This window comes from Pinus tabuliformis, chromosome 4_1 (assembly GCF_031772625.1).
Source record: "Pinus tabuliformis cultivar Carrire ecotype Pingquan chromosome 4_1, CPIR1, whole genome shotgun sequence".
Classification (NCBI taxonomy): domain Eukaryota; kingdom Viridiplantae; phylum Streptophyta; class Pinopsida; order Pinales; family Pinaceae; genus Pinus; species Pinus tabuliformis.
Window position 1 is genome coordinate 552,942,197 of NC_142303.1, and position 15,223 is coordinate 552,957,419.

Consider the following 15,223-nt stretch of genomic DNA (forward strand, 5'->3'; position numbering starts at 1 on the left):
TTCCTAAAAAATGAAGGCTGTACACATGAGCTCCTATCTCTTGATCCTTGATAGCTGTTACAAAAATGGAGGAGGTTTTTTTATATAAGAATGTTTATAAGGAAAACCTCTCTCAATTTTCAAAAATAAGTTTACCATTGCTTAGGAACCCCCTTGGAAGTTGACTACTAAAAACAGAAAAGTAAGGTTTTTGCCTCATAGTGCACTACAGAATTAGCTTGTTTTCGTAGCGTGCTATGAAACTGCATATTCCTGTGTATGCTCTTTTTTCAACACAGCTCTCAGATGGTTAATGATATGGGTTCTAAATAGCACGTGAGACTTCTAGGACATGGAACAAGTCTAATTTAACTTTATTTGGATATGAAAATGAGACTCTTAACCTATCACCTACCCATTATCAAGACTAAAATGACCTTTAGACCTCCTTGAAATCATGCCCAAAAGAAAAGTTGACACAATGATGTTTTTTGAAAATTTTTGGGTGATAACAAATTACATAGTTGGAAAAAATCAAGCTGAAAGAAAACTCCATAGAATTATCTGAAGGAAATGCCTACAACTGTAAAGGGGTGTGTGAATTTCCAACCAATCATAACAATAACTAGGCTTGCCTTTCCTACAACTATCTCACTAGCAAAGCCATGATATGATGAAGGAGATAACTTAGGTTCTCAAGGATTTTTTTTCAACTGTGAAGGCCACTCTCTTCAACAATTATCAAAGGTAGGCACACTCTTCCACTGGGCTAAGACTTCCACAAATTGCTCAAATGCCTTCCCATCTAGTTTCTATTGCACAAGGGATTCCCTTCTGTAGTGATGTAGTTCCTGAGTGAACTCCTCTCTCAATGCTAATTCTTTAGCCCAATTAGCATGCAAATTCATGGACATATTTTCCCATCTCAGGTTTGAACTCCCTTGTCCTAAATTTACAATCAAAACCAATATTTAACAAGTCCAAATATTTTTTTTTCTGTATAAAGACTATTCTATTAAGATTAAAAGAGAAAAAATATTTACAAAGAGGTTTGAACCTCTGAGGGGGCTGTAGCCTGCCCTCTGTCAAAAAAACCGTTGCAAGTAGCACATTGCCTTCTGTTTACAAAAATGAAAATCATAGACCCAAGACTAAACAGAGCTAGATAAGATCGACGCTTCAGTGTGAGCTGCCCTTTTACAAAATGTTGTCCTTTGCCACTATTACAAAAAAATGGAAAGCCAAAATTATGTCCTGGAGAATGTAAAATTTCATGCTGATAATAACAGAAGCCATGCACACTGAGAATTACACACAAAACCCAGAAATCATAAGATGACTTGCTGTCCTGTCGCTGAAGCCAAAAGTAATTAAGCCTGCGGTGGCGAGTCTGTAGCGTTCTCATTTTCCTGGTTGGGGGAGCTTACCCAGGTTACCATCACATTATCTTCAGCTTCCATCATGTTGCATTCTGGAGGAGGCACAAGGTGCAGAACACTGCCAGAGAGTCGCGTCGGCTCACAAGCTATAATTTGCTCTTGAGGAGAGTCTGGCTGAGGGCGAGAGTCTTCCTGTTGGCCCTCTTCGTGCAGCGCAGCAGAAGCATTGAGGACAACACCAGCCAAGCTACCCTGAGAATCACTGGAATTCTGAGAATGAGACTGTTCCTTGGAAGTTTCATCTGAGCTTGTGAGCTCATCTTCTTCCTCCGAGAAGATAACAGTTATTATAGCTGAGATAAGAGGTTTGTTAAGCCTGCTTTTGAACTTGAACCGGGATGTGTGAAAAGAGCTGTTTAGGGAGGGTCCAGAATAGTCTGAGGGCGGTGAGGATGGCGAGGCAGAGGCTAACGGAGTTATACGTCGAGGCACAGAGCCACCACGACCCCGAGAACCTCCACGGGACCCTGAGTTGCTACCACGCCTGGGTATGCCACGACGACGGGCCATTACAGTATAGATCAACGGATTGAAGGTGCTGAAGGACTGAGGGTGAGAGAGAAGCGACTCGCCACAAACTAAATGGAACCAGATTGAATACCAGACCTCTGAACTGAAGACCCAAAAGCAGAGCACACAGTAGATAGAATCGACCACAAGAAAAAACCCAACAACGACTGAATAAACCCAATACCCGACCCAGACACCTTCAGCAAAGACAAAATCGAAACCCCTTACAGAGATGGGCAAGAAGACTGACTTAATACACCAGACGCATATGGAGAAGACTGACTTAATACACCAGACGCCTTCGGAAAGAGACAGAACCAAATACCTGAAGCTGGCAAAATGGGAGCAATTATGAAGCCATGGAGGCTTCCAAATTCTCTGGGCTGCGCAGAGGCTTTGAGGACATAACCACCAGAGGAGATCACTGCCTGAAGAACCCGGAGCAACTCTCTCAATGCCTGAAGAGACCAGAGGGAATGAGCTGTGGAGAGTGCGCGCCATCCTGAAATCCTTCTCCTGCGTACCTCGAGCCCGATGCTTCATAAATGCTTGTTAATGACCTGCCTCGAACCGCCGAAACCTGCTTAGTGTATTGCCAGTTGCCGGCTTCGCATGCCCATGCATTAACACCTATTTAAGGCACCCGCATCCGGGTGTGAGTCTTCCTTCGACTGCATATCACTTGTTACTATGGTGTGGAAGGTAGAGAGTTGGTTCTCAGAAGCTATGCTAGATATTGAGCCTTCAAAGAATTCCCTTCCACTGTCCACTCCTAAATTAGCAAGAAAGTCTGCCAGTTTGTTCCCTTCCCTTCTGATATGTTTAAAGGAAATTGCTTGGTGATTAGTAAGCCATTGTTTAAGAAGCTCAAGTCGAGTAGCCATTCTCCAGCTGCTACTGACCTTATGAACCGGGGATCCCTGCAGAAGTTTTGAGGCCATGGTGATGATAATCTGGGAGTCCCCTTCCACTATAAGAGGAAGGAACCCTCGTTCTTGCGCCAGATTAAGCCCTCTCCATAATCCTTCCAGTTCCGCTGCATTGTTAGTATTCCAGCCAATTGAGCCAAAAAAAGTTATTAGGGGAGTACCCTGGTAGTTTCTGATGGCTCCACCAAATCCCGTTTTCCCAGGATTCCCTTTCGAAGCACCGTCAAAGTTAAGTTGAAACACATTGATTGGCGGTGGAGTCCATCTTGCTGGAGAATCTAGATGCTTTGAGGAGTTATCATTAGAAGAGATCGGATGCTTTAATTGAATCTGCCAGTTGTCCCATATAGCTTGTTCCTGCGGGAGTGATGGGAAATCCTCTTTGGACCAGCCTTTAATAGACAAAGTTTCTTTGATGTTATGGTGCAATCCAGTCCATATCTGCTCAATCGACTGTGATTGATCTTTAAAAATCCTTCTATTTCTCTCCTTCCAAATATTCCACATTAGTAGTCCCGGTATGAGTTGCCATAGTGTGTTTAAGAGTTTGCTTTGATATGGCTCTTGGCTCCAGGTGCGAAGGGTGCCTTTAATGTCCCCAATCACTCTGCCTTCCTTCTGACAGCGGAATGTAACTTTTTCCCACAATTTCCTTCCAAGCGGACAGGTTTGCATAAGATGTAATGCTGATTCCTCTTCCTGTTTGCAGTTGGGACAAATAGATGGCCCAGAGAAATTCCTTTTCCTGAGATTGTCCCATGTGAGAATCCTGTTGTGAGAAAGAAGCCACAGAAAAGTAGAGACCTTCGGCCATATAGAGGAATTCCATATCTTATCCCATAAATTGTCTCTGATTACCCTGTCTTTGATGATTATTTTGTAAGCTTCCCTGGTTGTGAAGGTACCCTTTTCCTCATATCCCCATCTGAGAATATCCATGCCTGCCGAAGTTAGAATTTTTCGTTTTTGAAGTTCTGAGGAAAGAGAAAGTTGAGTTTGCTCCGGGCTGTGAGGTATTATATGACTAGCCTCTTTCCACTTTCTATGTTCTTGGGCAGTGTGTGAGTTCCAAAATTGGCTCACCTTATCATACTGATTTATATCTTGATCTGAGAGTCCCGGAATAGTGTCTCTGAGGTTTGGAAGCTGCTGCCATGAGTCTTCCCAAAACCTTGCTGTGTGGCCATCCTTCACATCCCAAAAACTGTGCTTTTGAATTATATCTCGATGTTGAATGGCTGAGTTCCAAATAACCGATCCTTTACTGACTTCTGACATTCTAATTCTCTCCTCTATGGGCGTATTTCTTGCATATTTCACTGTCCATAGGGAGGCCCAAGGTGTGCTGGGATTTGAGAGCCATTTCCACCAGATTTTGGCCCCCATTACCATGTTGCTATGTTCTGGGTCTCTTAGCCCAATGCCTCCTGCTTTTTTAGGTAGACATGCTTTCTCCCATTTGACTAGTGCCCACTTTCGATTTGGCCCCGAATTTCCCCATAAGAAATTACGCTGAAGCTGTTTGATAGCTTTGAGAACCCACTTAGGTGCCGCCAATATGGAAAAAAGGTAAAGAGGCATGGACTGTAGAACAACTTTAATTAGCACTAGCCTACTAGCCATATTAAGAGCTCTATGAGTCCAAAGGAACAATCTGGCTTCCAGTTTTTCTAAAAGGCTATTCCAAGAGGAATGCTTGAGAGCCGAGGCAATTAAAGGAGCACCCAAATATTTAGAAGGAAGGGAAGCGATGGTGAAGCCTAGGATACAGGCTATTGCTCTTTGGGTGGTGGGAGGCGTATTGAAGAAGAATATCTGGGATTTAACTTTGTTAATGAGAGCTCCTGAGGCATCCGAGAAGTTTGCAAGAATAGATTTAAAAGATCGAGCTTCTTGAACAGAAGGATGACCAAATAACATGTTATCATCTACGAATTGCTGGTGCGAAAAGGCAGGGGCCTGGTGGAAAGCTAGACCTTTGAGGTTATGAGAAAGGATAGCCGATTTAATGCTACGGCCTAACCCTTCAGCTAAGATGACAAACAGAAAGGGCGAGAGAGGATCCCCTTGTCTGATCCCCCTAGAAGGACGGAATGTGGGCGACGGGATTCCATTAATGAGAATAGAAAAGAACGAGGAGGATAAAAGATTACTGATCCATCTAATCCAGGAGGGGGCGAAACCAAAGGCCTTGAGGATTTTTTGCATATATTCCCAACTAATACTATCAAAAGCCTTAGATAAATCAATTTTGAGCATCATACCTAGTTTTTTTGAATGCTTGAGAGAGTGGATTATTTCATGGGTTAAAATGATCCCATCCGTGATCTGCCTTCCTTCTACATATCCAGATTGTTCTGGAGATATGATAAGGGGAAGCATGGGCTTCAATCTGGAAGCTATAACCTTGGAGACAATCTTGTATATAAAGTTGCACAAAGCAATCGGTTTGTATTTATCCGGAGTGTTGGATTCCTCTGCTTTGGGGATTAATGCAATGAATGTTGCGTTCAGACCTGGATACATCCATCTTAGAGTGCGCGATTCTTCCACGACCTGCCAAACTTCCCATTTAACCAGATCCCAGAAATGCTGAAAAAAGTTTGAGGTAAATCCGTCTGGTCCTGGCGCTTTCCCTACTTTTAGCTGATGCACAGCAGTCTCAACCTCCTGAAGACTTATGGGCTTGAGAAGGAGAATATTATGATCTTCAGTAATTAATCTGGGTATATGTCTGATGATTTTATCAATAGCCTCTGTTCTATTTATGTTAGGTTCTTGATTCATCTTCTTGAAGTAATTGAGGAACTCCTGTTCGATTCCTTCGTGGGTTTCAATTTTGCTTCCTTGCTCATTATTGACGTGAGAGATTTGATTGATCATTCTTCTTTGCACTGTAGTTTTGTGAAAGAATTTCGTATTCTTTTCACCCTCCTTCAGCCATCTAACTCTCGATTTTTGCCTCCAGAGAGTTTCCTCCTGTAATTCTCTCTCAAGGATTTGATTTTCTATGGACTGCTCTTTCTTGGCAAGCTCTTCAGAGCGTCCTTCAGAGATCATTCTTTGCTGAATAACTTTCATTTCTTGATTGAGGGTTTCCTTAGCTTTGAAAATGTTGCCGAAGATAGATTGATTCCAGCGTTTAATTTCCCCCTTGAGGTATTTCAGCTTCCTTTGGAATATGGACATTTTTGTGCCATCCGTTGGATTGAATTTTAGCCAAGATGCTCTGACAAATTCATAGAAGTCCGGATGAGTTAGCCAAAAAGCCTCAAACCGGAAGGGTCGCCTTGTATTGCAACCAGGACGATTCCAATGGAGGGCGATTGGCCAGTGATCAGAGCCGGAAAAAGGAAGAATAGATGCTGTGAATTCTCCTCCTAGATGAACTGCATTATCAGAGATTAGAAATCGATCAAGACGCGAAGCTATTTGCATTGGTGCTGCCCTTTTGTTGTTCCAGGTGTAGAGGCCGTTATTTGAAGGAAGATCTATCAGCCAATTATTCTGAATGAAGTCTTTTAATATAGAGCCATCCCTGTTTATTCTGCAACGCCCTCCCTTTTTTTCCTCCGTTGTTGCGATCATGTTGTAGTCTCCTCCAGATATCCATAACGGGTATTTCCTCTCTGTATTGAGCTGCATTAAAGCATCCAGAATTTCAACCTTGTGCTGGGTTTCTTGAGGAAAATACACATTTGTTATATGACCATAGATATTGGTTCCAATTATATGAAAGATGGCTTGAATGAAGTTTTTATTTGCATGTATGTTAACTAGTTGAATTATTCTTGCATCCTAGAGCACTGCAAGTCCTCCTGACGCTCCCTGAGCATCAACAGCTGTTACTAACCCTCCTGGCCAGGCCTTTGCTGCTATTTTTTCCAAGACTGTCGAATTACACTTTGTTTCTTGCAAAAAGAGAATTGTGGGTTTTTCCTCCATTAACATGTTTTTTAATAGTCTTCCTTTCCTTGGGCTATTGAGCCCTCTAATATTCCATGAGATCAACTTCATTGGGAAGGCTTGGGGTTGATATTGAAATACTTGGTTAGCTTAGCATATCTGCCTGATTCTACCAATACTTCTCCAATCTTGATGGTTCTCTCCAGAGTAGTTTTCCTTCCTCGTTTTTTGCTATCTTTGGTGATGAATTTCCCATCCCATTGGCTACCAATTTGAACCCCTAATGAGTATTTTTTTTGGGCTTTATTGAGGACTGCCACTAGGTTATCCACTTGTCGATCAGGTATTTTGTCGAAGTTTCCTGTTTTACATGCTTGTTCTAAGCCCAAGATATCTAGCTCGCCAATGTCTATTGATTCCGTGTCCTCCTCCATGATTTGAGGTTCTTGATAGTTTCCATCGCTTTCCTTCTCGTTTTCTATATTGGGGTCTGTACCATCTATATCCATTTCAGGGAAGCTCCAGGTGTTTGAAGCAGTCTTGAGCTTATTGCCTCCTTGTTCTACACCCTTTTCCCCTGTTTTCGATTGGGATCCTTCAATCTTTTCCTGACTAGTTCCTTTTTTATTAGAGGGTGTATTGTCTGGATCCTGCATATCTTCATTGGCTAGAGCTTCAAAGCTATTACTAGTAGAGGGTTTTGATTGATCCACTGGAGGAATCTTTGTAGAGACTACTGATTTTTTATTTCCTCTTCTGCGATTTATCACCTTAGTGAAGCCATCCGGCGTTGGGTTTTCTTGGTTAGTTTGAACCGAGGGTTTGCTATTTAATGGGCAGTCTCTGTATAGGTGTCCTAGATCATGACATTTTCTGCACCTAAAGGGTACATGCTCATAATCAATTAACTGTATCCATTCCACATCTTCATGAAAAAGACTTACCGTATCAGGCAAAGCTTGTTTAAGGTCCATGTAGACGCAGATCCATGCATATGAGGTGTATCTATGCATTTTTGTTTCTTCTGCTACCTTGATGAAGTCGCCCAAAACATTGTCAATCGCTTTGAGAGACTCCTCTTCCCAGTATTCCAATGGCAGAGAGTACAGCCTGATCCACACCGGTGCCCAGCTTAGGTCTTCCTTATCAGGGTTAAATCGTTCAATCCATTCTTTGAGAAATAGCCCGGCAGAGTTAAAGAAATAAGGCCCTCCATCTAAAACTTTGTTTCTGTCTTCCAAACAGTTGAAGACTACAGTGAAAAATCCCTTAGGCCCTAGATGCAAGGTTATGTGTCCTTTTGGATGCCATTTAACATTTATCCAGGCTCTCAACGCTTTCTCGTTTGGCCATATTCCAATAAATTTTCCTATGAGAGCATGATCTCTCATATACTGAATTCTAGCATTGATGCGATGACTAGGTAGCTCTACTTTTGGCCTATGCGTAGCTACTGGCTTGCATGTGGACGAGCTTACTTTCGGCTTGTCTTGCTGTGCTTGTTCAGTCTGCTTCTGCTGACTTTTGTCTGTGCTTTCATCATTGTACTCCTGTCCCCTGTCTGAACCCTCGATATTCCCTTGCTGGTTGTCGTTTGTTGGAGGAGGCGCCCCTCCTTCCCCCTGATGGGGGTTCATTGTTCCCGCCTGCCAAAACCTACGGGCTGTGGTATTCTACACTGCCGCGTTCTATCCCTGGTGAACTCTGTCTGGAGGACCTGCCGTTGCAGGTGATTTCTGAAACCCTAATGCCGAGTTGCAGAGCCTCCTCCTCCTGCCTCCGACTTTTCCCCAACAAGTCCAAATATTAAAAAAATGTTTCTATTTTAATTCAACTTTGTTTAGGCATGAATTTTATTTTCCTTAGGGAATTTTAACTGCCAAAAAACATCAGAAATGACCCACTTGCAAATTTACTGGATTCTCACCTGTGGGTATTCTTTTCTCCCTGAAAACTCTTCCATGAATCATTACAGGGGCTCAAAAACATCCCAACACTTAGTAAAACATGTCCATTATCCATCTAATGCATCTCCTTATTCCATCTAAGGGAAAACCTACTTTTTCTGAGGTCTAGCATTGGATTTTGTGGTTCAATTTTCAGAAGTTGAGATGGGCATTGGTCATACCCATATCTAACAATTTTCAATTTCCCACTCCATCCCAATGGTTCCATAATTTTGGGTAGTTGGTTGCTTAGCTACCCAACTTCATTAACTACTTTTTTGGGAATGAAGGAGGGAAGAATTTTCAATTTGGCACTTACAAAACTGGTTTTTGGCTATGGCTATATTTTTAATAAGAAAAGTGGTTTTCCAACTCCCTCCCTAATTCACACTCATGGTATCATGCCTCATATCAAAACTCCACCCTTCAATCAGTTGGTCAGTGGTAATTTTCATTTATGAATTAAATATATTACATAGTTAAACATTTATCCATAGTAACTCGAAAATTCACTAGATCATATCTCTCACAAAAACAATGATATAAAGTCAAAATTTAAAATTACAAATTGGGAGAAAACATGGCATTACATATAGTATGATGTAAAAAGCACCTATTAGTGGAACAAGAAATTTTTAACTTTCAATTACTATCCCTTTCTTTATATATAAAGTTGATATAAAATTATTTTACTTAAGGCAAACACTGAAATATTTTTTTTATGGTAGACATTGAAATATTTGTTTTGTTACTAATACTCTTTTTTAAATGTCGTGGGTCAAATATCTATATGTCTTTATTATATGTGCCTCAGACTTTAGCACTGAGTGGACGTGGGTCCCTTTTCCCACAAGGAAGGGGGTATCATACACCATTTTGGTGTATGTATTATATTATTATTATTATTATTTTTATTATTATAATGAAACATGTATTTATGCCCTAATGGTTAGCTAAATTGGCCAATTTCTCGTCCTTAAAGAAAATTTCTAATGGGAGGTTAGGGGTCAATTATCCTCGACGCTCTTTGCTTTAGGCTCTACTAAAGAGTTGATGGGAAGTGATCCCTTTGGGTGGATCTTCTCGGACAATTTTCATGGACATAGTGGCCATCGATCTTCGATGTCCGTGAACCACACATACAAAAATAAATATTTTATTTACGGGCCATAGTTAAAAAAAAATTGTTATTCACTTCTTTTTTAATGCTACATGTCAACTGCATATTAAGAATTGAAGGAATTACACATATCCCTGATACTTGGAAGTAGAAAGAACCTATAGATAAAATAAGAAATACATGCGTGTGTGTGTGTAACACTAGTGACCAAAGGAGCTTTATTTTTAACAAAAATAAATTTTAGAATATTTTATTAAAGCACTTGAATAGTAAATCAAATGTCGTATCATATAAAAACAATATTGAATACCTTTATCACAATTTTAAGGCACCCCCCTCCATTTCCATTAACAATTCCTCTATTGAGGTATTATGTAAAAAAATAATAGAATGACCAACCCCTTGTATCAAAATGTTTGTAAAATTACTAGAAAATTCTTCAGATGTGCCTTTAATGATTCCTTAAAATCAAACATGATAAAAATATATAAATTTAAAAGGGGAAAGAGGAGCACTACATAAATAGAAAACAAGAGAAGGTTCTACACCTCTTAGAGATAGATATTAAGAGATTCTGGAGAATCATTTCAAATTGTAAAAAAGGAAAATAATATGATTCCCTTAAGGGATTGGAACTCATATCTCAACAATATGTATGATTCTTCTATTTTTATGGCCAAAACTCCAAACATTTCTATAGAGTATAAAGTGTTTTCTATATAAGACATAAATTTTGGCGTTAAGTGACTTGCAAAAGGAAAATATAAGGAAATCAAAGGCTATCAAGCCAAAACAGTGATAATGATTGGGCATATCTTCACCCTCACATACAAAATCTCTTTAATTTAGCAGTCAAGTAAGTATTACCTAAACCCTCGACTCAAGGCCTCATTGTTTCTATAATTTAAATTGTGGATAAAAGTAATCCCTCTAATTATAGGACCATTATTATTAGCCTCATCGTAACCAAGTTATATGAAAGTATATTGGAAAATAAGATTAACATATGGCTTGAAATCCACAGAAAAGAGCTAAAGATGTGTGGCTTTAGGGGCTATCATTTGGTTAAGGACCATCTTGTTACACTTAGGACTATTACAAAGGCATGTCACATTAATAAAACTAATATCCTTTGTTGTTTCATTAATTTTAGAAAACCTTTTGACATATCTCGCATGGCTAACGTTTGGAATAGGTTAAAAGAACTTTAAATTCCTTCTAAGTTGAGTGTTTTTAAAGTAAGGTTATATGAGAGTGTTATAGCTAAGTTTAGTAAAAGTAAGGGATGTTTAGAAGAAATAAACTATAATTGAGGAGCTAACAAAGTTGTCTTTTATTCCCTACTCTCTTTGGCATATACATTTTTCATTAATATGTTATTATATTAATTGGAAGATGTTGGTTGTACTAGAATTACTTTCAATGATATAGTCATCATCCTTCTTATCCATATTGATGATAGTGTTTTTATGGCAAGGAATCCCTATGACCTAAGTAAGCATCTAAGAATCCTTAGGGACTTTTTATCTAGTATGGTTATGAATATGAACACAAAAGAAACAAAGGTTATGATGATAATATCCAAAAGGATCACTTATGGCACTTTTGTATATGAGAACAATATTTTGGAGGAAGTTCCTTCACACTATTAACATCTTGGAATAGATCATCACAAGCTTAATTAGAACTATAACATTGAGAGAAAGATAAATGGAGGATGAAAAGATTATATTAAGCTTAAAAACCACTGTAAATTAGCAAACCTTTGGATGTGGGATAAGAAAAATCTCTTGTTTGATACTCTCATCACTCATGTCATCTTATATGGATGTGAAGTTTTGGATGTAGTATCTCTAGAGAATCTTGGAGAAAGACTAGAAAATCCAAAATGATATGATAACTTATAATATTAATATTAAAGGAAATACATTTTATCTTATCCAACTTATTGAAGCAAGTCTTTCCCGCATTTAGTGCACAACCATGGTTAGGTACTTATCTCTTTAATGTGAAAGAATAAGATAAATAGCATGGACGGTAAGAGGCTCCCTAAATTTTCTTCCAACTCTAGCCAAAAAAATATTGATTCAAGTGAGGATGGAAATAAGATGTCAATTTTTGGTTAAATTATTTGGGTAAAGAAGAAGATGCAATTATGAAGGTACTAAAAATATTATTATATTTGAATTTAAAGATGATATGTGTTGTGATAAAGAATTATAAGATAAAAGGAACTAAGTATTATCACCTAAAAATTGCTCAAAGATCCTTTTGGTGATCACTAAATTTATCATCAATACTGTATATCAGAATGATATCACAAGGTCCTCTATTATAACCTTCAATAGGGTACCAAAAAATACAAAAAAGGGAAATTAATTCAGCCATGCATCCTACCCATGCTTCTTTTGCACGATCCACATGAATTTTCCCTTGATAGTCCCCTAGATCCTCAGAAGGAAATTTTGCATGAGTCTAGTGCGTTAAATGAATATTCATGTCAAAAAGCACCCCAAGGACGGCACACCAAGTTGGATCGAGCTCTATTGCCACTAATGGTGAAATTTGGGAGATTCAAACTCTCCTCACACATGTGGAGCTAAGATTTAGATTTGGCCCATTCACATCATGAACTACCCATTATTGAGCTTGAACACTTCCTATAAATATAATCCATGTGACAACGTTAAAGCACGAGAAGAATACTAAAGCTATACTATCCAAGTAAGGTTTAGAGCTCCATATGGTTTGAGATTTCAACTTGTTAGTATAGTTTCTATCCATGAGTTTGTCTTCCTCCATTAAAGAAGCTTGAATCCCTTTCCGGCATACGGAGAGGAGATTCAAGAGACACAAAAGGAACCTCCGAAAGAGGATGGGAGAAGAACTATGAACTAAATTTGACTCTCTTTGGTGTATCTCTTTAAGGCCATAAGCCAGTTATCGATTGTGAATGAAAGGAGCCTATCTTGGTTATTCCATTGATTCTTTCTTATTTCTATTTTAGTTATTTTTCAATGACTGATAGTTATTTTCCTTTGAATTTGCAAGTTGATATTTATTATGGAGTAGATCTATCAATTATTGTTATGTAGTATTGTAACTTTGAGCTACAATAAAGTTTCTTTTGTTCACTCCATTAGTAAACACACTCCAACACTAAGAAAATACAAGGAGGTGGTCAAGCCTAAATTAGAAGGTCAAAAGTAATTAGTACAAAGAAGAAAATCCACGAAATTTCTAAAATATGGACCAAATCTCACAATTTAGATAATGATACTGGGATGCAAGAATCTAAACAATAAATGTAGATAGTTGATGCAGGGGCATAGACCCCAACCGAAATTGGTTCTCAGAGGCTTCCAGAAGAAGCGACATGGAAACTAAAGACAAAGGAAACAATTTCCTCTGATTTTACATAAATTTTGAATATTAAGCCTCTAGAAGGCAATGTGGTAGAGGATAAGATTCCTTGTTAGGGTTTTGTTTTCTTTATTTCTTGTTATAAGTCATCTGCAAGATATCATGTAGGCACAACCAATTCATTGTAAAAATCAGTGTTGAAAATATTGGTATCAACAAAATATCGGCGAGGATCCAGAAAATATCTTATTGGAAATATCATTGAAAATATCGACAAATATCGTCAAGCATAAAAAATGTATAATATATTCATTTTTTTTTCAAATTTCTAAACATGTATAAAGTAATAACAACATGAACTAAACACATTGGCACATAAATATGAAGAAGGCACTGATATATATGATGTCAAATAGAAATGATACATCAAACTTAAAAGGCAATACCAAATCCTGCTGATCCCTGATAATTGTCCAATCAAGGACTCAAACAAAATAACATCACATATATAAAACTTTAAAAGTATTTCATCATCATGAGTTATAAACTTATATGTAGCAAAAGTTGCAAAACAAATAAAACTAGCAGCTATCTATCTTAGACCATTGGCCTCTCCCTAGCAGCTTTCTTTCTGTCTTGTTCAACAATTGCTTCACGAGCTTTTTGTATAAACTTTGCACAAGAAACCATACAAGGCATTACATCTACATCATGTCTAGAGAGTCTAGCCAGATGGTATTTCAATCGTGTAACCCCTCCTGACATCTTGGTCCCACACAATTTGCATGATATATATGCCTGATTTGCCCCACCAACAGCCTCCCCATACTCCCAAAATGGGTCCAAGGCTTTTGGCATATTTGACATTTGTAGTGAACTAATTCAAACCTAGGGCACAAAAAAAAAAACAAAAAATTGGCATTAAACCCCCCAACACAAAAAATAATAAGCAATAACCACCTCATTTAAAAAAAATTACTACATCATTTGCATTTTGCAATGTGAATGAAAAATGCCAATAAGAGGGTGCATAAGAAAGTTGAAAAAAAAAATGAAGCTTGCTGTCCAAATATGGAGAAAACCCTTGCATTGGTTCATGGGCATGAAAATCATAGCAAATGGAAAAAACAAAGAAACAAAATTGTTGGTAGGCAAAGAGGTAAGCAAACATAACCCTAAATCTATGAAAAAATCATTAACATAGGGGTTTTTAAGAACATACTTGTTAATGGAAGAAATGAAGTTTGTCTCACTATTCTTCAATCCTTGATCCACAAAAAAATCTTAGTTGGTGGTGATAATCATTGTTTGATCCTCAAACCCTCCTTGACAACCACCACAAAACTCTTCCCCTTCCTTCTCCAACACTCAAAAACAAAAATGAAAAAAAAAAAATGATTTTTCCTTTTTCTATCCGCGGCAAAACACGCTCGGCGTTATTTTATATTGTCTTGCGATATTTTGCCGAGATATTGCCAATATCTCGGAAATAATGCGATATTTTCAGGAGCCAAATATATCACAATATTTTCGGCGATATTTCGGCTCACCAAAAATATCGCGATATTTTCGATATTTGGCGATCTATCGCCGATATTATCTTCACTGGTAAAAATCAGCCCAATAACTATGGTCAGGTTAACCTGAGTCAGTTTGAGTGTCATTAGGCCTAAGAGGTCATATGTAATCATATTCATTTAATACAAGTACCTCTTTGTTGTAAATTTGTGTGTATTCTTGTTTTAAGCCCCAAATTCCCTATTTGAATTTGTGTCTGTCATATTGTGGTTCAAGTTTTGGTTTCCATTGAAAGGACCCCAAATATGAGAGGAAGAGTGTGGTAAGAACGTTGGTATGGAGAGTAAAAGGTGAGTGTGGAGGAGACAAGGGAAAGACCGAACCAAGATTTTGAAATTCAAACACAACAAAATTCATGGCGAATGGTCGTAGCCTGAACTAACAAGTGGGACCCATGTGGTTGGGCCATTGGGATGGAATTGAGTTCATGTAGTGAAAGGGAATTGACCCCCC

At 38.5% G+C, this 15,223-nt stretch overlaps 1 protein-coding gene across 1 annotated transcript; it reads right to left on the reverse strand.

Annotated features, from left to right (window-relative positions):
- Positions 1-2,551: 2,551 nt before the first annotated feature.
- LOC149177030 (uncharacterized) lies at positions 2,552-6,502 on the reverse strand. The gene is made up of 2 exons (XM_089421648.1): positions 5,807-6,502; positions 2,552-5,542 (listed from the first exon to the last, which is right to left on the reverse strand). The coding sequence occupies exons 1-2, from the start codon at positions 6,500-6,502 to the stop codon at positions 2,552-2,554; spliced, it is 3,687 nt and encodes a 1,228-aa protein (XP_089277774.1).
- Between the last annotated feature and the right edge of the window lie 8,721 nt (positions 6,503-15,223).

What these genes read in the sequence shown, in the direction of transcription:
- LOC149177030 (XM_089421648.1), bottom strand. Translation starts at nt 6,502, where the DNA reads ATGCAGCTCAATACAGAGAGGAAATACCCGTTATGGATATCTGGAGGA. An exon ending in TCTGGAGGCAAAAATCGAGA is followed by an intron (nt 5,543 to 5,806) that starts GTTAGATGGCTG and finishes CTCCTTCTCAAG; the next exon opens with CCCATAAGTCTTCAGGAGGT.